The sequence below is a fragment of the Pygoscelis adeliae genome, unplaced genomic scaffold (genome assembly GCF_000699105.1).
Source record: "Pygoscelis adeliae isolate BGI_AS28 unplaced genomic scaffold, ASM69910v1 Scaffold383, whole genome shotgun sequence".
Taxonomy (NCBI): Eukaryota; Metazoa; Chordata; class Aves; order Sphenisciformes; family Spheniscidae; genus Pygoscelis; species Pygoscelis adeliae.
The window spans coordinates 2,040,216-2,067,657 of record NW_008824592.1 but is presented as its reverse complement, the minus strand read 5'-3'; the positions used below and the strand labels follow the sequence as shown (position 1 = coordinate 2,067,657).

General features: G+C 39.9%; 1 protein-coding gene and 1 pseudogene across 1 annotated transcript; both read right to left on the bottom strand.

Annotated features, from left to right (window-relative positions):
* Positions 1 to 1,920: 1,920 nt before the first annotated feature.
* Positions 1,921 to 7,853, bottom strand: LOC103915454 (interstitial collagenase-like). Its single transcript, XM_009322276.1, has 10 exons — positions 7,752 to 7,853; positions 6,510 to 6,754; positions 6,085 to 6,233; positions 5,869 to 5,994; positions 4,975 to 5,136; positions 4,498 to 4,615; positions 3,688 to 3,821; positions 3,174 to 3,333; positions 2,228 to 2,328; positions 1,921 to 2,021 (listed from the first exon to the last, which is right to left on the bottom strand). Exons 1-10 carry the CDS (start codon positions 7,851 to 7,853, stop codon positions 1,921 to 1,923), a joined length of 1,398 nt encoding a protein of 465 aa, XP_009320551.1.
* Positions 7,854 to 18,222: 10,369 nt separating this feature from the next.
* On the bottom strand, positions 18,223 to 26,175 carry LOC103915453 (annotated as a pseudogene).
* Between the last annotated feature and the right edge of the window lie 1,267 nt (positions 26,176 to 27,442).

The window sequence follows — 27,442 nt, the reverse complement described above, 5'->3', positions numbered from 1 at the left end:
TGTTCTTAACACAATACCAGCAGGGATTCAGCTTTCCTAAGTGTTCACAACATGGGTGTCTGCACATGAGTTAACTGTCTAAGCTTGTATTATATCAGCAGAAATCTAATCAATATGGTCAAATAACACCCAAAGAGCATTTCATCTGACCACATGTAGGAGGTAAACTTAGGATGATTTATGAAGCTCTCAGGAGCTCACCAAATGTTCTGACCAGCACCATTGACTATGATGAGAGCCTAAGCCTGAGATCACATGAAAACACTTAGGCTGCAATTAAGCTGCCTAAACAGTGATTTGTTGTGCTTGTGAGACAGTCTAGTGAACCTGAGACATTGACACAGGCCTGGTGGCTGTGACCCAGGACTAGAGGGGACATGTAGCTTCTAGACTGGTAGTTGGAGGCCAACTGGAAACCTTCAGGCACCTTAAAGGCTCTAGATACCTGTCCAGGCAGCTGAGTTGAGCCACTACTTTGCAGGCTCAATCCTACCATAGCGTCAACAAAGCTTAATCATTACTCAGCTTGAGTAAAAAACATGGGACAATGGTGAACGGTTCAAATAATTTATTTGACCCTTGGCAAACCTTTACCAAAGACTGAAGCCTGTGAGGGCAGAATTCAACCACCCGAACATAGGTGCCTAGAGACAGTGTAGGCTCTGTGGGGCTTTGGGAAGTGCTGGTCTCCCAGAAGTCATGTTTCACACCTGTATGGGTGACTTGGATACCCTATAGCACCTCAAATAGACTAAAGACATGTTTAGGGAATTTGATTCCTGGCTGGGCAAATCTGTCTCAGTTAATAACGCTATGGGCTACAACTACACACAAAACCAGTAACCAGACACTAGGGAGTGGTACGGTACTCTACCATAGTACAGTAATTAGCAAATAGGACTGTAAACTTATTAAAAGGGAGTAAGAGAATGGCAGGTGATTGTGTGGACTGAGCTGGAAACAACATCCAGATTCCAAATTACTGAAAGGGGTCCTCGTGCCTGCAGGCAGGCGAGAGCTGCCGGCACCAGCCGTGCCCTCCTCCTAATGCTGTGGCTGGAATGGAGCAATCACCACACTCACGCAGGAAAAGGAAATATTCACTCACATAAATATGGGCAATATTTCTTACACAGAAATCACTTCATTTTGAGCTCTCGGTCTTCCTGCTCAATGGAAATCCACAAAATAAATTTCAAAAAAATGTGCCTGACAGCTAAAAATCAGAACTTCAGAGGATACCAAAAGGCATGGACTAAAAATATGCCATTATAAACATCATCCTCTCTTCAACTTCTTCATCTTCCATGGTTTGTAAATTAGCCTTTATTTCTCTCTTTCTTCCAAAACATAACCACCTCCTTACCCCCCATCTCCCATTTAACATTTTCTCTGCCCCATAAGTACCCACTAATTTTTTCTTCTAGAGAGGGATTAGTGTTCTGCTCTAAATCTGAGGAGCTGTTCTGGCATTGCCTTGAGATCTTCTGCTTCTACTTCATATCTGAAGGGAACGTGCCCCAATTTTTTATTTTTTAATATATAATTGGTCTAGTAAGAAATATTATCTTTTCCTGTAAATATTGTGTTATATTTGTAGACCATCTCTTCTAAAACAATATTTTGAGAAAAGATCTGATGTTTCATGCCAGAGGACTTTTTTTTAGCATTTGGAAGCTGGACTTGGCTCTTGCGTATTAGTAGAAATAAGACATCAAGGACACAATGATATGACAAACATAATTTGTTAGGAAACTTTAATGTAACAGGTGAAATTGTGATAAATTATATAAATGTATTTGTTTTATAATAAATAATTATTAGGGCTATACTCCCACAGAATTTGGGCCTGATAGCCATGAAATGCTGAAAAATTCAGCACATAAAAACATACAGTGTGCATATGGAAAAATATTGTAATTAACAATTAAACCAGCTGATGCTCTTCATTTGTCCAACAATCTGCTTGGCACGAGGATCAAACTGGAACTGAGTTGTTCCATGGAACAAGTAGACATAGCCTAGAAATAAAATTTAATCCAATTATATTTCATAGGTGACTTCTTTTCAGTATTTTGGGAAAAAAACCAACATAAGCAGTCCATGTATACTTGTCAATTTTCTATTTCCATCTCATGAAGGTTAATAGGTTTTTGAAAACACACGATTCTATCTACAGAAGCCCAAATATTCAAGTAAACCCAGATTAAAGGTATGTTTTACTTACCATCTTTCTGGAAAGCAGCATCAACTCTGCCAATTTTTCCAAAGTCAGAGGCTATTTTCCTGGGATAACCATGATCCATGGATTTTTTGTTTTCATCGTATCTTAACACAAGAAACATAATTACAAGTTGTAAGGAAGCAGACAATATCTTGAAAGTCTGAAGCACATTCATATACATAAGCAACTCTACTGTTACTAAGAAGACTTATAAAGATTAGCTAAAGTAGCTTTTTGATTTTTCCTATTATGTATTAAGTTTTTCACATTATGAGTGTCTTGAGATTTGAAAATCCTGCCTTTGGTAGAATTTGTAACAAGGCTCTCAAGGACGTTGGGAATGCAGCCCGGGAATTTATTAATGCATTTCTGGACTTTCAAGAGTCTTGGCTATCACTTGCACATAAAATGAGTTTCTATTTTGAGGCACTGTGTATCCAGTTCAGTATAAAAGAAAAACATAAAACTTGGGAGTACAAGACAATAGCACAGTCCTGAAACATACTTGTATAGTGTCAACCATGTACTTCTTAAACAAAATTACTCTCTGAAATTTGTCATGAGCTACACTTGAATTATAAATATGACCAACTGTACAATTGGAGAATATTTATAGTTTGTTCATAGAGAAATTAAATTACAACACTTTTTATTAGCAGTTCATTTTGTTTGAAATGTGGATGAGAAGTGAACACTATCATAACATTGCACAGAAAAGCAGCACTTTTGTGGAGAAAAAGTGACTAATTTTGAATGGCAAAAAAAAATCTTACAGAATATTTGACATTTCCTAGCAAATGCTTAAAATTTTTAAACTTCCAGAGAATCCTGTTTAAATTTCTGGAATATACCTGGTTTAAACATCATTGCACTTGAATTTTATAGTAATACATCAGTCCTCAAGGACAAGTGAAAATATGCCTTCTGGTAAATGAACATTAAATCTTACCTCCAGTATTTGTCAGCTCTAAAGAAGTATGTTTTTCCTGTGGTTTCATCACTGTAAGCTGCATTAACTCTTTTAACAGTCTTTGGGAATCCCAAATGATAGATTGGTTTAGGATAGCCGGGTGCAATGTCATATCCCCTGAGAACCCAATATTTATCCTCTGAAAAATATAAGCACATTTCATTTGTTTTTGCTATTTATAAACAGCATTTAATTGTGCTTTAGATGGGTGGCAAACAATGTGTCTTAGATATCAGTATTATTCCTTTCAGTTTATTGCTTTAGAAAATGGTTCTAATTCTTACACTGGGACTACATCATGAAGACAGTGGAAATGTCTTTTGTTTTTATGAGTAAAACATTAGAATCATAAGATGTATGGATAGTACTTTTCCCAGATTTTTTCAAATTAATATAAAGTATTTGTCTGGGTAACAACTTGGGGAGGGCTGGAGGTTGATGAGGAGCAGGGAGCAACTGGTCAGAAAAAGTAGAGAATTTCAGATTCCATTACCTTTAAAAAGTAAAACTTCATCCCTCTCAACATTTTCATAAGCAGCTTGAATTCCTGATGGTAACTTTGGCCAGAACAGTGAGATAAAATTGAGCTCTGTCTCTGTCCTCTCAGGATGTTTGCGCAGCATATATCTGTTTTGAACAAAATTGATGTCATAAAATAGTTCCACTCCTATCATAAGTGCAAAATAATTATTATAGCTCCTGGAGTATAACAGGGTAGGGAGATGGGTACCTGGGTGTGAATATCCCCCTCCACTAAATGTAAAGGAAATCTAGAGCGACTGCACTCTTAACTTTAGCACACAGTAACATGCTAAAAATCAGGCAAGATGAATATAAGCCCTTCTATTTCTCTGTAGGACAAGCAGGCTAAGAGTTGGCTTCAGTAACCACCTAACAGACATCTTTCTACATAACAGGTCTTTCAGTTCTGTCCCTGCTCTTGTATTGAGGAGTAGCAGAAAGGTTACAGTGTGGGACACATGGACACATTGCTAAGGGATATATGAATGCTCTTGCATTCAATTAGTTGAATCGAGTTCAGAGACAAGCCTGTTGCAGCAGTGGCGACAGCAGCAGAATAGTTGGAAAACAACCTACAAGCCCTCATCTTCTTCACTGCTCTCATCAACTAGAGCTCTTGGGATTAATGATTTGAGAACTCTCACTTGTGTAAAGACATGGTGGTTTTCTAGTGCTTCTCTTTGTACTACATTCCAAAAGGACAGTTTTCCTTCATGGATTACAGTTTTTTTTAAACTACTGAATATTTTAAAGAGATAATATATATATTTATTGTTGTTACCTGCCCTTGAAGAATATTATTTCTCCACGTAGTGTAGTAATAGCATCAAATGTCAAATTCGGGTCACAAGCTTGGGGAGTTATGGGTCCTGTTGGCTGCACAGCAGCATTAGACTGTCCTATAGGAAGAATATTTTATCTTTTAGTATGGAGATATACAAAGACAGTGTTCAGAAGGTCTCTGAGGACACCAAGAACCCTCTTTACAGAGAATGAGAAGGCATATAGTTTTAAACTAAGGGTCTGTCACTAGAAGCAGGCTTTTAATGTTGATAAAGCCCATTGTGTTCATCTTTTCCAAAATGAGTTTTTTTCAGAACTGGACTTCAGCTTCCAGGGATTTTCTCTCTTTTGTTATCCATTGTTCAGCAACAGTTAAACTTCTCATTTTGGTGGAATAAGCATATTTTAAATATATTCTTATTACTGTTTACCAGCCTCTCAAGTAGAAATATTAAATAAAAATATTTTTTCTTACCATAGATGGCTTGAATGCCATCAATGTCATCCTGAGGAAGAAGGAATTCATTGGGGTCCGTGTAGGAGTAAGTTGGATACATCAGTGCTCCAGGATCATTTGAATGAGACAGACCCAGTGAATGGCCAAGCTCATGGGCAATGACAATGAACAAATTATAGCCTGTAAGATAAAAATCATATGAAACAAGGTAAAACCTGTTTCAGTATTCAGCACAGTTGACTAAATGGGAAACACTTATGCATCTTCCCAAAATACACTACAGGTACAAGAGAGGCTGTAAGTAATGCTATCAACACCACAACTCAAAAATGTTGTCACAGAAGAGCTATATGAGTACTTAAAGAATGTCTGGCCTTTAATTGTGGTCTCATTGTCCTTTCTCTAGTGTCTTTGTGTCTTAAACAAAAACCTTGTTTCTCCTGCTATCACATAAACTGCTCAGATCAAGGATCATGCCGATGATGAGGGGAGGTTCAGTGATCCAACAGAAAAAAACCTTCAAAACAAACACTGAGATGACAGTTTTGTTGATACTCAAATACCCTAGTTAGCACTAAACTTTGAAGTGCTAGGTTAAGAAAGATAAAGGATTTGACTTGAGAAATTTACCACCAGATCTTCCTGTATCCAAGTTTTAGGTTTCATTTGAACAAAAAAAGTATTTTTAAGTGTTGATTTAGTTGCCATTGTAAACCACTATGACCTAAAAATCTCTTTTCTGTGAATTGATTCCTACAAATGGCAAAACAAAAGAGCAAAGCAATTTAAAAGGACAAGTTCTGCCACTTTTGCTCACTTTTTGCCTGTAATCAGTCTCATGAATGAAGCATCACATGAGCTAAGATTGTACAAGGTAAAATATATAAATGGATCCAGTTACAAAGGTCTTGCCTCTTCCATCTTTTGTCCAGGCTTCCTCCTCATCAAGATGCACATCTCCACCAATACCTTCACCAGGCTGGAAAGCATGTGCCAGCTGCCCATTGGGGCCATCAAAAGGAGAGTTGTCATAGTGGTCTAAAATGAAGAGGGAAAAAATCAGTTAGAATCCTAAATTATTTCTATGATTGTAGATGGCTATTTAATACGTAAAGGTAGCAATGTTACCTCTATAAGCAAAAGAGATCATTATATCTGCTTCTTTGCCCTCAACCTTTTGGAATGTCAATGGTGTCACATTGCTCCAGACACTGAGAGCTTTTCTGATTGCTTCATCTACATCAGCTTGTCTCATCTTAGGGGTGTAATTCAAAATCCTTCAAAGCAAACCAAATACATTATATATTGTTAAGAATACAGCATTTTAGCTGAAAAATAATAACTTGTGCAAAAGTCAGAAACCTTAGACATATCTTTCATGAATGAAAATTAATAATGGCTTCATTTTAGATATTGCCTTCTAGAGTGTCTGTCTTCCAGAAATCAGTTAATCACTCCGAATATCCATATATGGCATTAATGTACTTACTTCAGACTCCCCAAAGTTGGGATGCTAGATTTATATCTTTTTGAACCAGATTAGGAAAGGTTACCTGTATGTCAGATTATTTCTTTTCCATTTGGGATTCCCTGCTGTGAACACGTATTGCCCTATATCAGGTATACCACATCTGGGTTTTTTCATCATCTCCAAAGTGTCAAGATCAGGTTTCCCGGTCACTTGTAGTCCAAAGAATGCCTGCATTTCCTTGAGCTTTGCAGCAAGGGCATTTTCACCCTTGTTTCTTAAATGAGGCTGGTGATCCCTTTGAAGATCGTAGAAATTCTGTAGATAACTCTGAACCAGAGTTTAAAAAAAGAAAAGCATTATGGCATATCAGTACTGCCTTCAGTCGCACTTAACTTTTCTAAGTAATCTTGAACTATTCCCATATCGACATGCCCTGTGTTTACCAGGGGCAAGAACAGCCTATTTTCTCCAGGAACTGGTGTGAAGAGTCAGATATAGCTTACAGTTTTCATGTAGTTTTCTGAATTTCTTTTTTCACTGATGTAATATATGAAGAAATGACTTTAAAATCTAATATTTACTATTAATAATTAATTCCACATTATTTATGGTGCCTGATTACTCTAATGGCAAAACTTATGAGGACGCTTATAACTGGTCTCATTCAAGGAAACAGAGATTGGCAGTGAGACGCCACACAGCCAGGACACCCAATGAAGCAGGTGACTACTACTAGAAAGTCAGCACTTGGGAAATCATGCCATTTATTTTTATCTACAAAATATGATATTAGGAACACAGGTCTTCCTACTAAATTTCAACTATTTTGTCTCAAATAAATAGTGTTGTGTGTATGTAAGTGTTGTATTTCTCATAGATTTCCCTTTTTTTCAAAGTATTCCATAAAAGACCCATTCAGCAAAACGTTGAAATACATGCCTGCTTCAAGCAAATTTCCTCCCTTATGTTAGAGACCAGTCGTATCACAAGTTTCAAAGCATATTCTGAAATGTTAATTGTTGCTGAGTTTGACTATTTCTGCACAGCCAGAGCCTTGCTTCTAGAAGTCATGCTTTGGTGGTTTTGTTATTACTTTGCTAACAACATCAAAAGTGAAGTTATGCAATATTCAGATGACTTTTGGGTAAATAAGTTCCACATAATTTTCACACCTTTTCTAGATTGATAGGAAAAGCTTTCTCTTGAAACCTCTCCAAAATGGTACATCTTTAATTTCAAGCCATATTCTGTGAAAAGAATTGCAATTATAATTATCTCTCAGACTACCTTATGTTTCACTTAGAAAAGCACTGAAAATATTTACCTCTACAAGTTGTAGGGTTTTTCCTTCATCTGCTTCTGGAGCCACAGGAAAAGCAGAGGAGACGGCCACATATAGCAACAGGAGAAGCAAAAGGGTCTTCATCCTTGTCTAAGGTTGTCTGCCTCAGTTTCACTCTTGAGCTATTGAACATGCTTCTCAGATCTGCTTATATAGCTAATCTGTAAATCAGTGACAGTCTGACTCATGCTGTATAACAACACCCTCTGATTAGTAAAAATGATGCATAACAGTTGCAGCATCAGGTAGTGATGCAATGTGTTTAACTAATGTTACTGTCCTTATTTTGCCTGAGCCTTCTGTTTTGGGCAATTTTGTAGTGTGTTTAATAAATAAGGAAATGCTTTTCAGGTAAAACATGGAGCTACATTTCGTAGGTTTTTCTTGAATCATGAATTTAAACTATGGCACAAGGTCTTGACAAACTGGAGAAATAATAGGAAATAACATATAACAGTAACATAACATTGTATTATAATGAATAACATTATGCTATATATATGATACGTATGTTTTAATATTTAATAAAATATAGCATATTATGTCATAATATGTAATAATAAACTATAAAAGACAGTACAAAGAACCAATCTTATCTAGGAATAATCAGCATCGTAACTCCAGGAGGACTGTCGTCAGCTAAAAGTCCTATCTAAAACAATCTTACAATGCTAGCAAAACTGAGTGCTAAAATGATTCAACATTTTTTGACTGGTATTAACAAAAATCAGTCATGTTACTGGAATGCATAAACTAGGTTCCCATATGTATGGTAAGTAAAATAACATTTATACTCTTGCCAGCACAGATAAGGTCTCGGCTGCAATTGCATGTTTGGATCCAGGCAGAGAGATGAGCTCTAGTCGGAAAGATTCCATGAAGCCTAACAGGAATTTTTGTGAGTTTGGAAAAAGAAGATTAAAGTAACCATTTTGTGACTCTGTGTTCACTGTTTCATGGAAGGAAGAGCAAGGGGAGCCATGATAAATGCTGTTAAATATATGAAAGATTTTTCCTAAAAGAGAAGCAGTGACTGTTCGCCAAGACTCTAGAATGGTCTTAAACAACAGTGATTAAGTTTAGTATGAGGTTTGGGATTCAGCTGCTTGAACGTTAGTGCTATTTGAGATGCTCTAGGGAATCCCACCTGACCTCCAGCTGCCCTGGAAGGATGTAGGTCTCCATAGCTCCTGTGTCATGGCAGCCAGCCCCAGGTGGGTGTCTCATATACAGGTAAATGAGTAATGAGGTAAAATCAGCTTTAAATGTTTTGTCGTGTAGATATCCATAAGTTATTTAGGTGTCTAAGCTCCCATTTTGGACAATGGATTCTAGAGAGTGATTCAACTGACCATATGACATGGACTTCAAGATGAGGTAAATTGCTCTCTATACTTCATTGACTGTATTGGCTAGGTCTCTATCAATGATAAGAGGAGTTTAAATACCCAGGACACATGTAGGAACCCACAGTGTAGACCCCTAAACCGAGGAAAACATTTCTAACTGCAAGGACAGCTAAGCACCAGAGTAGATGGCCTGAAGCAGCTATATGTTTGCTAACTCTGGAAGCTGTCAAGTACAGGCTGGACGTCTTTCAGAATGGTTTTGGTGTTGCTGTCCTGGTTGGAGGTAAAAAGCTTCCTTGGAAACTTTAAAAGGGAAAAAGTAAATGTTAGTGTGAGAGAGAAATACAAATATGTACTGTTATCATTTTTATTCTGATATATGAGCAAGTTTTGTTCTGAAGGAGCTCAATACAGGATGAAAATTTTAATTGTGCTGGGAAGTAATTCACTTGGTTTCCCCAGTGTCAGGGAAAAATAATGTACTTAGTATATGATTCTACACTCACTGTAGTGTAGCACCCCCTAATTATATCTAGGTTCAATAGAGCAGACATCATTCCTGGGAAAAGCAAATTACTTTACACCTTCCAATACGAGTCACATTGCTTGTCTAGAGTGGTTGACTAAAGCTAACACAGGACATTTCAAAAGCAGAAGCAACAGTCTAGTGCTGGTATTTGAAATGGCTAGGACAATAATTCTTCAAAGGGTACAGCTTTTGTAGATATAAAGATATTCAGCCTCATGGTTCATAGTCCAAGGAAACTTCATTGTTGATTATTCTTAATCCATCTTGACTTTCAGACATGAACAAAAAGAATTGTGTGTGTTGGATACTTCTCCAAAGTATTTGCTACAACTCACATGATCCTGGGATTTGTGAAATGCTGCTTAACTTCTGTAACTCTGTTTCTAAGCTAGTATTATTTCCCTGTAAATATTTCTCCTTCATGTGTTTTTATAGGCTGGTTTATATAGTTCCTGATTCAATACCTCCGTTTCTTTCTTCTTATTTTCTTTCCTACAGAGTAGTTAACTTGTTATTTCTTCTATCCTTTTTCCTTTTATTTTCCAAAGGCATCATAGGCATGTTTAAACACATACAGGCAAAGAAGAGATGCAGATTAATCAGATGCATCCGGTGGCTGAGATGGGAACATTAGGAAATCATGTGTTGCAGCTTGCGTGGAGAGGTTCTGCTACCTTGCACGTTTCTGCAAAGGGTCTATGGCCAAATTTTAATGTGACCAAGAGGATACTGAGTCAGGCAGAGAGTAAGAGGGGACATACGGTTGTTTTCCAAGAAACTTTAAATAAATTACTTTCCAAGGCAGCCAGTGGCAGAACTAGAAAGTCCTGGACTCCAGCACTAGCTGTGGGAGCTGTTTATGTATTTGAAGAGTCATCAAGTGAAAAACTTTAAACAGCATCAGGAAGAGGAAGCAGAAGCAGTGGCCTCCCTCCGTCTTGGGAATTTCCACAGTCTTGGGCTACAAAGTCATGTCCCATTTCACCGTCTGCATTGGCTTCCTACTGCGTGTCTTTTGGCACATCTCCCTCAAATGAGGGAAGGAGAGGTTTCAGTCATCTGCTCTTCCCACTGTGTGGCAGCTAGCACATTGCCACCCTCTCCTTTTCAAGCACTTGCCTTCAGACAAAAACCTCAAAATGCAACAGAAGGAGACATGAATATGCCAAAATGAAACTGAGACCCCTTGAAATACATGAGAATTTTTACTGAGTGCCAACCGGTGTCTATACAGTCCCTCACTTTGCTTGCGGGACCATTGTGTTGCACCTGCACCTGACCGGCACAGTCTGTCCTGGCCTCTCACTAAACCCCATTTCTAGCTATTTTTCCAGGCCAAGGGGCTCTGTCCTGTGTGCAGGGGTGTGTGTGTGGATCTCAGTGATAGCTCCTGGGGTGGGACCAGGGGCTGGAGGCCCCTGTGGCTGTGGTCCTGTAAATGGAGAGACTGGGGTGCATGCATGTCAATTGGCTACATATGTGTATGTGCGAACACTAACGAAGATCCAGCTGGATGAGCCAGTGCGTAGGGTAAGAGGTTGACAGTTGCATGTCAAAGTGGCCACAAGCGAGGGCTGGATACTGGAGAGACCAGGGTTCTCTGGGTTGGCTACTTGAGGGACCGGGGGCCCAAGTCAGCAACTGGAGAGGCTGTGGGATCTGGGGTCAGTGGAGAGACCTGTTTGTGTGTGTGTGTGCATGAGGCAGCGGGGGACACCAGCACATCCCAGGGCAGCTGCTGCATGGATGGGGTGCCTGAGCCCAGCTGCTGGTGGATCCGTAGTGTCTTTGCGTGTGTGTGTAGTTGTGTGTATGTGTGTGTACGTGTGTGTGCATGTGCCTACTGGGAATACACGCTCAGCCTCGCTGCTGGCTGGACCTTGGGGCATGGAGCTGCAGCAGCTTCACCTCTATCAGGATGCCAGATTTCGACAACTAAGACATTGGCCCTGCCTGAAGTTTGCCTAAAATCTCCATGTAGCCAATGGAGAGAGGTAAACTTTGCCCTTGCCTACTCCCAGTTGCTCTTCAGAGGCAGCTCTTGCCTGGACCATGAGCATCAGTACCTCACTCAGGGCACCCCGAATCATCCTGCCAGGTCTGGGACCCATCTGCCTAAGTCACTGCTAAACCCAAACTGGGTGCCTAAGGAAGAGGGGGTTGACACTATTGTTAAGAAAGGGCCAGGATTTTCAAGGGTTTTTCCACTGTCCACCCAGGCAGTACAGGCTTGTGTCTCCCTGTATTAGCAATAATCCTGCTTTATTTGCACACTTCTTCCTCAGCAAAACTGCACCCTTGTTGTTCGTGTTGAGGCAAGAGACCTTGAAGTGTTCCTTTTCTAGGTACTCTACTCACCGTTCCTCGTTCATTAAGTCTGCATAGGAACGTAAGCACTGCCAGAGGTCTATCCAGCACATTTCCTCTTTCCAGCATTGACTGAAAAGGACATTTAGGCAGAAGCATAAGAGGAGACATACTTCCTCAGAAGAGTTTCCCAGCCTTGAACAATTTTCTGTCTCAGTGATTTCCATTTACTTTGTACCTCACTTACCTAGGGCTTGCATTTGACTCTTCAGGCTATTTCCTTTTCCCCTTAGTTATATCTGATAATATTTTAAAATGTTCTAATACCTTTCGTCCTTCTCTCCCTAAGGAGAAACTTCCACCCACACTCCTGACTAAATAATGGAAAAATAATTTTACAGTGTGAATCATAGTGGGGTTTCCCTAAATCAAAGTCTCTCACTACAGAATTACTGTAGAAAGGGGAACTTTGATTGGTAGTTCTGTAATTTTAATATTACAAAAATTAGAAGTGGTACTTCATAATTTTAAGAATTGTTTACTGTTATAATTTGACACAATGATGTTTGAAATTACTTTCTCAGTAGCAGGTGGCACTACAAAGTACAGTCATCATTCTTGCAGGAAGTACTTTTATGTCCATTCTGGGCTATTATGCATGTCTTAATCTCTTCATGTGTTTCCAATCTATTTTGAAGCAACAAAATAAAAATCTTTCTGAAAACCCAGAATGTTATCCTGAAACAAGCTATTTTCCTTGGAGGATGTCACTTTTCACGCAAAGGCTGAAATCATGTCACTATGCAGCAATATTCAACTGGTTGCCAGATAGTCACATGAAGTTAGAGAATTCATTAGGAATTTTCTCTTAATGAGCCAAGTACATTTTAATATCGAGATGAAAAAGCCAAAGGCAACCCTCCAAGTCAGATGTCTAAAAGTTTGCACAAGCCCATGGCTTAACGTCACCCAATGTTAAACATTTTCTTTCTAGAAATGCTGTTAATTCTGCTCCAAGAGAATGATCAGTCACTCCATTTACGAACCGGGGTGCGGTGCTGGGCAGTGTTAGGAGCACAATGGTATAGTTCAAACCATGCTGAAGTCCAAAGGCCACCACAATAGGGCTCAGGATATCAGGTTGCTGAATCAGTCCTGACTTTTCTATTGTAAAAGACCAATTCAACGCGACAAGTCACAGACTGGGGCAGTGTCTGAGTTACACCTCAGTGACTTGCACAGTCTCAGACATGGCATCATCAATGATTTCAGTAAAAGGAGAAGGGAAGGAGTGCCACTTTCCATGCCAAGCACCTGTTTCCTGAACACACCGGAAAACCAAATCACATTCTTCATCCCTGCAGCTGAGCTGTGGCCTGGGATGGGAACGTGCTCTGTTGTGTCCCAGGCACGACTTCCCTGATGGCAGATGGGCCCTGGGATGCCTTGCAGAGCCAACCTTACCAGCTTGAAGTCCTTTGCCTCTAAACTTGGCAGTTGTCACAAAAGCTGTGCAGATATAAAACTTGCCCTGAAAGAGGCAGCAAGAAGAGATCAATGTCTCCACACTGATCTACAAAATAAATCTGCACATGCCCTGGGGCTCTGGAGCGTTTGGGACATACTGGAATTGCTACAGGCTTACAGACCCCCAGTTGGATGCATGGCACCAATACCAAAACATCCCGTAAGACAGCTACTGCTTGTGAACCTCCAAGGGCAGTTGTCTTGCTGGCAGGGAGCAAACATGAACAGGCTGACTGGGGACCAGCCAGATGGCAGTTCAGAGGCTGCCAGGGAATCATCTGGAAACAAAGTCTGCACCTTGGCAACCTTTAATTATTTTCTCTGGAAAACCAATGGCAGCTGAGAGATGCATCTTTGCAGTTCTGAGTTGCCTTCAGTGCTTCTGAACCCACGAATCTGCTGCTTCTGTCACCAAGAAAGGGTGCTTTTTTTCCTCCCATTTCCTTAAACCCAAGCCAACATTTCAGTAGGAACAACTTCCTGCGAACAGTAGTTAAATAGACTCATTTTAATTTTACTCTTTTCTGCCAGGACGTATCAGTTACCTTTGTCTGTTTTACTTAGGTGGTAAACTCTCTGGGGTCTTTTAGTTCTGGGTGTCTAAATCATTACACAATAGCTTTTCAGTTCATTACCACAGCCCTACCTATTGTGATAATACATATGTAATCATGCCAAGAACAATATCAAAGGGCATTTGTCCCTTCCAGGCAGGGTGAGTGTGTGAAATCAAGAAAACCAATAAATGGTAAGAAAAAGAACATCCAAACCAAACTGTTTTTTCCTGGGGTAGATGGTGTTGGGCCTTCCATGTTGGACATCCTGGATTGTGTCTGATGGACACACTATGGAGTCCTTGGCAAACAAAAGGCAAATAGATACATTCAGATGTAGGCAAAATGTCCTCCAAGACAAGATGGTAAAAACCGCAACAAATGACACTGTTATAAATAAAACATTGAAGAAAACAAAGTAATTTTTGTGATCTGAATTCTAGGGGAGAGTCACATGATAAGCCTGTTCCTTGTGAAGAGACTTTTGTCTTCACCCAATTTTCCGTGCAAACAGCCTAGAAATTTGCTATAGTATGGAAAAATCCGATGTGTTAGAAGACTGAGAAAACCATAACTGAAATGCTTAGACTGAGCGTACCACAGACAATGAATATATCAACTTAGAGTACAGGTCTCAAACTGTATCTCAGAAGAGCACAGGATATTGAATATAGGTCAATGACCTTCAGTTCAAAAGCCTGCTTTCACTCAAATGATGAGGCTGACTTGTCAGTAGTACCAGAGATTTTCAAAATAAGAATCGTGAAGCAAAAAAAGACACCAACATCCAACACTAAAACAGCTAAATTATATTAAGATAGACAGTACTAGGGTCAGTTAAGCTCTACTTCTGCTACAGATCCAAGACTTCATATTCAACAATTAGTGTGATTATCTGTGTGGACAGTTAGTAAAATAAGGAAGGAAAGAGTCCCGACTAATCAGAAATCACCAAAACCAAGGAAGAACTAGTCAGATAAGTATTTGGGAGCCAGAAAACTACAAAACAATCATGGATGGTCTAGAACAAACCAACTTCGCTCTGAGAACTATAATCCCATTTGAAAGAGAATATTTCCAAAAAAAGTTGGAAAGATCAGAGCCAGAAGAGATTATCCCATTTAAAATAACATGGTCTAGTGCAGTTAACCACAATGGCAGTGCTATGGAGGGCACAGATACAGTAGAGGAGGATCAGCAGTAGGAAGAACTGAAGAAAATCACTCAAACATGGGATGGTTAGAAACTTCCTTAAGGAACTAAAAATCTATAAAGTGTGATCCAATCCGTTCATGCACCTTTTTGACTTTTACTGTTATAGCTGAGACCATGGACTGATTAAGTCTTGCAGTTGTGAGACCACTCAAAAAGCCATACCAGAAACGTGAAGAAAAACTAGAATTAGAAAACAAGAACAGCATGACGGGAATAATAAGGAATAAATAAACAGCACTGAAGTATTTCCTACTAAATAAAATAGAAACATTCAAGTTAGAAGACTTAAACCTGTTTCCCTGACCTTGGCAGTATCAGACACCAATCAGAACTACTCATTTCCTTTTCTGGAGGTGCTGTAATTAAAACTAATCATTTTTACTCTAGTTCTGCTTGGTCAACAAAGTCTTGTTTGCCACCTCCACAGCAGGGTGTGGCAGCAGTATTTGTCTTGCAAGACTGAATGTGCCATATGTTTTGGACCTTGATAGAATTGAGATAAAATTTGCTCAGTGTCTAGCTGAGAACTGGAGTGCCCCATTTGAGTAGTCCTGCTACTAGGGGTTTTAAAAATGCATCAGAAAAAAGATTCCATAAAGTGTGTTGAAATATCTCATTGCATTCATACAATACAATTGTATGTATGAATATAATACAATTGCCTTGTCCTGACAGGACCAGAGGCAATGGACACAAACTGAAACACAGGAGGTTCCCTCTGAACATCAGGAAACACTTTTTTATTATGAGGGTGACCAAACAATGACACAGGTTACCCAGTGAGGTGGTGGAGTCTCCCTCTTTGGATGTGTGCAAAAGCAGTATCTCCATTTGGAGCCTTGGCAACCCACTCTAGGTAGCCCTGCTTGAGCAGGGCGGTTGGACCAGATGACCTCCAGAGGTCCAACCAACCTCAGTCATTCTGTGATTCTGTGATTCATGGAGAATAGGAATCAAATAGAAGAACTATCTATTTAGGATGAGAGGAAATGGCCTCAAGTTGCACCAGGGAAGGTTTAGATTGGACATGAGGAAAAATTTCTTTACTGAAAGAATGGTTAAACGTTGGAACAGGCTGCCCAGGGAAGTGGTTGAGTCACCATCCCTGGAAGTATTTAAAAGACATGTAGATGAGGCACTTAGGGACATGGTTTAGGGGGCATGGTGGTGTTGGGTTGATGGTTGGACTTGATGATCTTAGAGGTCTTTTCCAACCTTAATGATTCTATGATTCTATGACTCTATGATCTTTTCTCTATTTTTTTCTTTTTTTTAGGGAAGATGTCTAATGAGGGGGAGACAGTGGGTACTGGGAAGATTTTTTACATGCATAAAAGAAAAGATACCTTCTCTAAGATCTTAGATCTTGCTAGCTGTCCATCTGAATACTTACGGGCCCCTGTGGAGCATTGCCAAGTGATGCCTGACTTCAGCAGCAGGGAGATTATTGTCAGCAGTACTGAACTGGCAGCTGCTGCACGTCTGTTCCCCAGGCCCAGAGAGCCATGAAACTGGCCACAGATATCGTCACAGATAGAAAACATGGAGCACTTGCACAAATATGAAAATGACTGGTAGCCCCATTCCATTCCTCCCCTCTGGCTGATGAGGACTTCTATCCACTGGTGAAACACTGACATGGAAATACAAACAGTGTGGATGTCCTCAGCAGCCGGGCTCAGACACGTAGTCCTCCCCATAGCTGCCCCCGCACCTCCTATATCCCCAGTAACATACGAGTCCCCACAGCTTGCAGCCATGCTCCAGCTGCTGGTACTCAGACCTCTTAACCTACTCAGCAGACAGTCCAGCTTGAAGTTCACCCAAACACATGTAGAAAGAGCTCACCCACACATAAGATACGATTTACTGAGAAGACAGCACCAAATGTGCAGGGCATGGCTAAAGAAGCACACTGACCTGCAGCCTGTTTGCATGCAACCAGCCCCCTTCAATCACTTATCCCTCTATTTTCCCAAACCTGTTCGTCCCCAATCTACTTTGATCCTTCCATTTCCCTGCCTTTGGTCTTTTCCGTAATCAATCCACAACAAATTCTGCACATTCCTACAGTCCCCTTCAAAAATTACATAATAAGTTTTATAAAATCCCCAAATGCTCTTCCCCTGGATACTGATCCCTGTCCCCCTGGCAGTGACCCCTCAGCCTGTGAGGTGATGGGGACCCTCTCCCATTAACACATGGTGACACGTGTCCCCCAGCCCATGGGGGCTCCCCCGGGACAGCTGGACAGGAGTGGAGGCAGGTCAGGGATTACTGGGGCTCCCCTACATGTCAATGTGACCCTCTGCTCCTGTGTTTGTAGAGATGAGCCTTTAATCACATATTTATCAATAAATACCTTAGGGTAGGGTTCATCACACTTAAGCTTAGCCTTCTATAATCAGGTGTCTAACATAAACGGCTCAAACAGGCTGCCTCTCCAGTCAGTAATGAAAAGGAGCACTTCCACCCCTAGGTACCCACCTCAGGCTGGGAGGGATTGCTTTCTAGAGCTCCTGTCTGTCTCTCTCTAATTATGAGCGGTAGCTTTGATTAGCCTGCTTGCTTAACTTTGAAATATCTCGAACTGGTTGAAAGCAATCCTAGCTCTAGGAACAGAAATGTTCTTCCTCATGGATTCCTGGCCGGTAGGGTTCTGTGTAGGGTGATGTACAGCACAAAGAGTGAAAAGAAGACAGTGGAAAAAATAAAACAAGACACAATTTTGTATCAAGTAAAAACTGTATTGTTCTTTGGTAAGCTAGAAATCCTGGTATTAATTACATACATAGATACACATCAGTATGTTAAATACTGTTCTGTTATTTACAGAAACACAGATTGTGCAGGGTCTGAGGTCTGCTGACTAACGCTGAAGTACTTACATATTCTATATATTTATAAAAGAAAAAGTGTTTCTAGTGCAATAACATGACATTCTTTCCTACACCATTACAGATTTCATCTTCTTAACATGGGAACCAGAAGTTTGTCTTTAGGAGGCATGTAACTCTCTTCTTATCAGGGTCAAACTCAAATTCCTTTCTTCCATGGAATAAATAAAAGAAGTCTAGGTAAAAAAAACAGATGAATTATGATATTGCAGGTGTAAAGATTAGTATGCTTTAACAACACCTGGAAAAAGCTCAAAAAAACTTTGGATACACTTATGCTGCCAACAGCGTCTTCTCCCAGGTGTAACCTCTGCAAAATGGTGCACAGCAGCATGGGGACACCTTCCATAGCAAACCAGCCATGCACACATTGCATAATATACTTAATGAATCCCATGAGGTGACCCTACAAAAAAATTTAACCTGTGTGTTTCTGCAGTTTAAAATGTTTGCTGTTATGCAACGGCCATGCTAAAACCCTCCAGAAGGGTGTATTTCTAGCCACCTGTGGGTAGGTATTGCACAGCCTGGAGTGTGGCAGAGCACGGCAAGGTGCAAGTGGGTACAAGCTTGCTGGGGTGCTGCCAGATACCGTGCAGGGAAGGAGAGATCCAGCCTGGGGCAGCCGCATCCACACTTCCCTCCGGGAGTGACTGCTGCAGTTAAGGATCCCCAGTACCACATGTAAGACTCATTTTGGAGGAAGCTGACAGATTTTTTGGGAAGCAATTAACATGCATGTGTTTTTATGATCAGGAGATGAGGAGCCAGGAGACAGCTGGGAAGCTGTGCCATTTGGCAGTATGGACATACCCTTGAGTCTGTTCCAGCATCTCTGTGTCTAAGTAACATTCTCACTCATGCAGGAGAAGCTAGTGCCAATTATTATTCTCAAAGCAGTGCCATTTTATGCCAGAGGGCCAGGCTGTTATAGCCTTGCTCACAGTAGGTAGACCTTATGCTGTTGAGACATCACTGTCTTGAGTGGTGCTCTTCATGGTGTGAGGTGCATGTCAACATGAATACAGATATATCAATCTGTCCCTTAGAGCTGGCCTTTCCAGCTGTGAAGCTGTCACCAAAGGTATATCATCACTATTTTTCAAGGGGGTAAAGTGAAGCATGGGAGTATTACGTGATTATTTCAAGGTCTTGTTGGTAATCCTGAGGGCTATGAACAGCATTTAGAAGTGCCTCTCTCCATCCAAGCACTCTCATCCCTATGACCCTGAGCATTTCATACAGATTTTAAGATCAGTTACTCACTTTCATGTTGAAAAACAGCATCGATCTTCCCATTCATTCCTGGAAATGCATCTCTTATCAGTATGGGCTTCCTGTCCATAGACTGACTTCTTTTATCATAACTAAGAAAAATGATAAACAACCGGGTGTCAATGAAAACTGCAAACGACTCATGATTAATTCAGCTCACCTCATTACCTTCTACCTACCAACAGGTAACTGAGTTCATTGAAGACTTTCTGTATCATTTAGGTAACGTAGAGACAGACACTATGTGCCATAAATAATTATTACTCTACTAGCTGCACTGGATGAATTGCTTCTGTTTACATCAGCTCAAGATATGTCTAAGAGTACCTAACAGTTGAACCATCTTCATAAACCTGCTGAATATTTTTTCTAAGAGACTGTACCTAAAGGAGAGGTAGATAATCTTATCTAAAACATAGATTAGATTTTTAAGATTATAAAAAGATTGCTTTCATGTTCCTTCTCTGTAAGAAAAGTTTATCAAGAAAAATCTGATTTTTTTCTTAGGTTATAAGTTATTTTAAGTCATTTTACTTAAGTTACTTATAGCAGGCTGTTACGTTTTTAGTGAAGTGCAGTTTATCTGTCAGTGCTGGAATAAGAATGCTTCTGAAAGCATTTTCCTTCTGATACCTTTGCTCAGTAAGAGCTTTAATGATCAGATAAATAGCTCAGCTGAAGTCCTTCAAGCTATGAGAGTTTGAACTAAAATGTGGAAGTCTGATCTTCTGCTTAAACACATGGCTGAATAGTTACTCCAGGGTGATCTCTGCATGTACAATGACTTGGGCATTGTGGTGGCAGGGAAGAGAGAAGTTGTGTCATTCGTCTGCAAAAGTTCAGGTTATCTACTGCTTCTATTATAGGAGCACCTCCTTCAGTTGTTAGAAATATATGTCCTGTAACACAAATCTGAGCAGTAGGGATTGGATTGAAAAGAGGAAATAATAACCATGCACAGCAGATAATTCTTTGCAGTACATGGCATTTATCAGCAACTTTATGAAACTATCTGTCGGTAACTGGAAAAAGGGTGGGATACTCCTTACCCCACAGAAACGTTTTTGATATAAATAGTGAGGTTCTGACTGATTTCCTGAGCTGACTTATGGAGCTGTAGGATGGCTTTTTTTCCCAAGGCAGTTAAATGAAAATAAATAAATAAATAAATAAATAAACTATTAAATAATTAAATCTATTAAAAGGAAAGCTAAGAGCACTGTTTCACCTCCCTTTCAAATATTTTTCTATAGCCAGTTGTGACACTGAAAGAGATTACCAAAAGTGTATGACTAATGCAACTTAAATCATGACAGGATATTGATCATGTGATTATGTTTGCTCCTATTTAAGAAAGTAGCACAGGAAATATTACCTCCAAAATTTGTCCACTATGAAGTAACATGTTTTCCCCTCATTTCCATCATAAAAAGCAGCATCAATTTTGGTAACATCTTTTGAAAAGCCCAGGGTGTAGTCTTTTTGGGGATATCCAGGAAGTATGGTATCTCCTCTCACAACCCAGAATTCATTCCCTACCAAGAAAAGTTGATGAAAATATATCAGAACCTTCTTCTGGGAATGACACAATCTTTTTCATGAAAGCTAATCTTTTACTGGAAAAATGAAGAGAGAAAATAATCATTACTTGAAAACATTCTACACTAGTTTGAGAGTCCAAAAAATGCAAGAATAGTTCTTTGCACCCCATTTTATGAAAACTAAAATTTCAGTCTTCCTTCATACTTATGTTAGTTTTCCACAAGCTAGGAAGCAGCATATGTTATCATTTTTAAATTCAATAGATAATTTTCCAGAAAAAAAGGAAAATAATGACATTTATTTTGGCAGGAAAACTTTTCTATATTGACATTAAAAGATAAGATACATGTTCCTTATCTTGGATAATATTTTTGTTATCTCTGTGATTGAAATACACAAATTTATTGAACTAAATTAAAACTTGGGGAATCCTACAGAAAGAGCTTAAGTGTTTTTTAAGCCAGACACAAACTCTCAAGGCTACTTGGAAAGACAACATAGGAAAATAAAACCACAAAATTTTACCTTTAAAAAAGACAAGTTTTATCTTTTTCAGGAATTTCATATGCAGCATCAACACCAGGTGGCAGCCGTGGCCAGAATGAAGATATTAAATTAAAATCAGCTGTTTGGACTGCAGGATGCTTGCGCCAAAAATGCCTTACATAAGTACAGAACAGGTTTCAAATAAAATCAGACTTCACACACACTAATGCATGAAAACACATCATGGCAACCAGGGCAGGATTTATCTGCTAAACCCAGCCATGTACCCTGAGTTAGTCACCCTAAGCTCCCATAATGTCAATGGAAAAGTTATTTCCATGATGAGATTCCTCTCATCTTGATGCAGACATCAAAAATAGGTCAGATGAACTGTTTTGTCAAAACAGTTATTGTTTTCCCTTACGCAGAAAGGGAGCCTAGCGAGACCTGGCTCACATGGCTGATATGGGGTAAGATTTTGGGAATGAAACCTCACCCTGGGGTTACCAACAACAGTCTAGAGAAGCAGTTGGTGTGCGTGAGGATCTTCTGCAAAATAAGACTTTACTGGCTTTGTGGACTCCAAACTCTGAGGTCAAAACTCACTTTAACGTTGATTTTTGGGGAGGATCTGAAGCAGGGGAAGCATAGCCCTACCATATGAAAAGGAAGGGAATCAGCTCTTTTACCCCTTCTTCTCAAGACTTTGGGCTGTCATGCCCGGGAGAGGGACAGTTTGTCTGATTTTAGCACTGAATCAATTATCCTTTCCTTTTATTATTATACTAAATCACCACTACAGGGGGTCTTCAAGCAGGTATTGTGTCAGGACTGGTAAACCCTCAGCTCTCTCAAAGCAAGGACAGCAATGAAAGTGCCAAATGTCCCAGGACTTTTGCCAGAGCTGAACTCTCCCAGATGCCAAACACTTGGGACTTGCTTACAGCCTCAAGTGGAAACAGCCCATGTTTTCAGAGGAACCATCTTTCCCCATCCTACTCATAGCATGCCCTGTTTCAAAGGTGATCTTCCTCCTTATACTTATCTCTCTTCATTTCTCCACCACCCTCTTTGTTTTTGCCTCCCACCTCTTATCCTGATTCCTTGTCTCGCCTTCCTGCCTAGAATGGCTGATACTCTGGGTAAAGTTATTTTTCCATGCTGCGGGGCATAATTAAAAAATGATACCCAGCTATTTTACTTTTAGAAAGCTGACTTACTTGTCTTTAAAGAACATTATTTCTCCACAGAAAGTGGTGACAGCATCAAAAGTTAAATCGGGGCCACAGGTGTTTGGCAGTGCAGGATCTTTTGACTCAGTTGTGTCTTTTATCTCAGTAGATTCCCTTTGGTCATTGCGGGTGTTAGAAGATTGTCCTAAAAGAAGCAGTTTATGGAAGAAATTAAAGTGAGAACTCATTCAGGTATATCCAGTACACAAAAATGTCACTGAAAGGTATTCTAAATTCTTTGAAATTATAAGCACCGTTGATTAATAATTGTGAATTACCATAGAGGCACTGAATGCCATTAATATAATCCTGATGAAGAGGAAATACTGAAGGGTCAAATTTCCTATAAACTGGGTACATCAGAGCATTGGGGTCTTTGGAATGGAAAACTCCCAGTGAATGGCCAAACTCATGAGCAGCAACATAAAACAGGTTTGTACCTGAAAACAACAAACAAAACACATAATAGGAGAGCTGTAACTTTTCATTTGTCCTGAAAACATGAAGGACATAAAGTATGTGAGAAGCTTTCAGAACTGCTTGCCTAAGCAAGTGAAGCTGATATGGGAAATTCAGTTAGAGATTAAATTCTGGTCAGAAAGAAAAATAATGAAATCAGACTGTTTCCTTGTAACTCTACTGTAATGTAGATCCTGCAGAAGTCAGTGTGGGAGAAGGACCCTGGAAAAGTGCAGGTGATGTAACTGTGTGGGGAGAGACAAGCAAGTTGGAGGAGTGGGGAGAAGGGGGCTGCCAGGTCCCTCAGCTCCCTCCCAAATAAATCTCCACCCAGTCCATGGCAGAAGTTCAGCTGGGGTCTTAACTTGCAAAACCAGAGGGCTCAGAGGCTTTTTATAGCTATGGAAACCAACTGCCCAATGTTTCTTCAAATCAGCCCCATTTTTAAGCCCTTCTTAAGGAAGAGAGGAGACAGACACTGCACCCTTGATTTTACATACAGCCTGCTTCAGGAAGGGCTTGGAGAACTTAATTTCCTACCCTCTGTGCTTTTGGTCCAGATTTTGTCCTCATCGAAGTGAGCGTCTCCACCAAAGTCCTTGCCAGGTGCGTAGGCATGAGTAACGGACCCTCCTGGGCCATCAAATGGAATGAAGTCATTATGAGCTGAGGAGCAAGTCCCATACACAGCTGACTGGGGGTTATGGAGGTAACAGATCTCAGCCATGCACAGAGCGCTCTGTTCTGCTGATTTTGTAAACTTTCAAGTTCCCCTTCCACACAGACTGCCAAAAGCTCTATTTTTCACAGGGAAAACTTAGGAAAATTTGAACTGTTGCATCAGGAGTGAAATCTTGGTTTCCTCAAGAAATGGGTGGACATTTACATACTGCTGCTGCAAGGGAAGAGGAGGACATGGTTTAGGTTGGAATATATTTCCTTTTTTGCTCATAAGGTAAAATTTTCATAAACTCTGTGTCAGCAGCCATTAGGTGGTTACCTGAACTGGACTGGTAATTTAAGTGTTGATGGCAGAAGCAAGATCCTGGGAAAGCTGTAAGCCCTTGAATGTAGACTCCAGAAAAGGATTTAAGGACATAGACGTTATGTGTGGTGCCTGCACACTCTGCATAGCCCAGATGAGTGGATATGTTTGGGTGGGAACAGAGGAGCCAACTAGAAGGGTACACGTGTGCATGATTGTTAATGAAAGAGGGAAGGCTGCTAGTAAGCCTACCCTGAGGGCAATGCCAAAAATATAAGCCTTGAGCCTGTCTAGAACTTATTTAGCTCACACAAAACACATGTCTAATCCCAGGAGTGTAACTGGGATTATAGCCTGGGTATATCCCACAAGCCCTAAGCCTCTTGTGGTTCATGCACACATTGGGCATCATATACTAAGTATAGAACCAGTGAACTACAGGCAGCTCGTTACTTTTATTTTCTCCCTCCTTCTCTTCATCCGCCCCTATACCCTCCCCCAAAGATTGTCAAGAATTATAGCCATAGCACCTTGAGCAGGAACTGTGTTTTTCTGCCTGCTTGTTCAACCTGACACTGAACCTTGCACATGCTATGTATGAGAAGAAATCATTAGCATTTCAGGTTAACTGCTCCATACAGGCAGTAACTTGACAATAACTCGTAATGGTTGCATAGAGTTTTACATCTGGCTGCAAAGGAGATCATTATGTCTGCATCACCTCTGTCCTTCTTGATGAATTTCAGTGGGGTCGCACTGCTCCAAACAACGCTTTCTTGATCACTGCATTGACATCTGCTGGATGCAGGTCTGGTGTGTCGTTTAATATCCTTTAAAATACAAGATAGAACTGTGTTTTTACAATTTATGCTGTGTAACACACTGTCTTTACATTAATAATTCCACTATAATTACCTATGTGTCAGAACTTGTTTTGCCCATTTTGGCTCTCCTGCAAAGGTGGAGAACCCAGCTACGTCAGGGAATCCACGGTGATGTTTCTGTACCAGGGCCAAAGTGCCAGAATCCAGTTTCCCCATCACCTCGAGCCCAAAGAATTCCTGCATTTCTTCTAATTTTTGGGTCATTGGACTATTACTTTTCCAAATGAAATATTCCTCATCTTTCTTAAAGCCATAATAATTTTCCAGGTACTTAATGAAAAAAAAAAAGCATTTTAGGACAGTCAATAGTGTTTGCTTTTGAAGCTTATAAAAAATTATACCAACACCACTTCAGACACATACCTTTGCTGCTTTTCTTTCTGTTCCATGGGAGCATGGGTGATAGAGTTTGTTAAAGCCTGTATGAATATTTTTCTCTTAATGATAGTTTTTTGCACTATATTATCACTATAAATGTTTTGCAGTTTACTCAGAATACATTCAAAATTAACATTTGTCTAATAAATTGATTATTTTCTGGTAATGTACGCTCCAGTTACCCTGTGCTCTGGAGTTACTCAGTGTCCTTTAGAGCAGGTGGTGTAGAAGCTGTTTGAAAGATATGACTGTATACAAAATGTCAGCAGTAGTATCTAATTTTCCCACATTTTTTGACAGTAACAATTCAGACAAAATAATATCCTTATTTATGAAGACTTATGTCTCACAATACCAGAAGTCACATAAATAACCACATTTCCACCTGAACTACAAATCAAACGTAGACTGACTCAGGTGTTTAATTATTTGTAGAATCAACACATAAGTGAATGCATCATCAGCTTTAATTGTTGTCTACAAAAAAATAAAACAAGAATGAGTCAGGGTTAAAGAAGCCTTTGTCATCATGGTATAGAATGCAGCCCCCTCTATTCTGAGAAATACTCAATCACGTTATTCATTCTACTGGAATTTGAAGAACTAGCTCCTTGGCCACTATGTACTAGTTCCAGATGCTCAACAGTTGCTAAAGATCTCCTCCCCAGAGGTCTACCTTCCTCACCTGGATAAGCCGCATGCCTTCTTCTTTCTTCTGCCTTGTATCTGCAGGAAAAGCACAAGAAAGTGCTGCACATAATAACAGGAGAAATGGGAGGTTCTCCATTCTCATTTTCACTCCCTTTAGAAAAGTCTTCTTTGTAGTCTGCCACACAGCTGCTTCACCTTTACCTAGTACTCATTTGCTTTGTAAGGCTTTCCAATCCCTGACTCACTGATTCTCACAATTTCTAGTTAGCAACAGAACACCTGCAAAACAATGGTTTTACCATAAAAAAGATTGGTGCTGTCTTTCATCCGGTTCCACCCTTGTGCAGGTTTTGCAACATGGAAATATGATTAATGAGGAGATAATAGACCTGTAGTTCTTTTTAATAAGCTCATTAACCTTTTAGTTATTAAAATGTAGTCTTACTCTCCAAAAACTTAAAGCATATCTCTTTAATGTTTTCCATTCAAAGTTTGTATTGATTTCAGATGGGTTGTTGAAGTACTTAAAGGGAAAAACATTCATAGAAGGTTACAAGATTGTAGACTATAAGTTGAAAATTTGTTTTCTAGGTCTTTTTGTATTTGTTTGTACAGGAGCATGTACTTTTGGAGGCTATTATAGTGCCATCATCTTTCCTTTTGGTAGAGTCCTTCAAAATTAAAAGGTCAGTGCTGTAACTCCCTGTTGGCTGAAGCAGTGCTTTGTTTATGCAGTTTTTCTTTGATACAGTTCTCACCTGGATGAAACTTCCTTTTTTTCTGCAGGAAAACATGGAAGTCCCACAAGGAAATGAAAACACTTTTCTCAGCATAGCTAAACTCATTATAAAAATTGAGCCAAAGTGTTTGTATGACACTTCTATTCAGCAGTTTCCTCTGTTCTTAGAGAATTGCCCAATTACTTCGTATTTCACAGTCTCCTTCTTTTATACTTACTATAAGGTTTTAAAAAGAACTGAGGTTTTCAGGATCAAACTCTTTGATGGCTTTCTCAGTCAAAGGAGAGGGTCCTCTTTTCCTCATGTCTGCCATTGGTGGTAAGAGCTGCTGAGATTTAACATCAGGTCTACTCTAGCATTGGGTCCACTTTTCCTCCACGCCCAATCACACCCTCCATGTGCTGTCATAAATAAGGAGAAAGCAGAGGTGATGGAGAAGGCCCTGGGAATCCTGAAGAGAGATGTATATTGCCATTGAAGACAGCTTTGTGTGTCTGAGACTTCTGTGTGGGGCTGACACGGGATTTAGGGTACACCTGCAGCACTGCAGGGCAGGTGGGACGTTGCATGTGCAGAGAAATAACCCCCCTTCCACAGAGCTGGCAGAATAATAGATCTGTAAAAGGAGACATTATAAATATATTATACACTTGAAATATTTGC

Bases quoted from the DNA above. Each gene is read 5' to 3' on its own strand.
- LOC103915454 (XM_009322276.1), bottom strand. From the start codon at position 7,853: ATGAAGACCCTTTTGCTTCTCCTGTTGCTATATGTGGCCGTCTCCTCT. The intron at 3,822-4,497 runs GTAACAACAATA...TGTTCAAAACAG, and splicing joins ATAATATTCTTCAAGGGCAG to ATATATGCTGCGCAAACATC. The intron at 2,022-2,227 runs GTAAGTAAAACA...TTTTATTTCTAG, and splicing joins TGCTGCTTTCCAGAAAGATG to GCTATGTCTACTTGTTCCAT.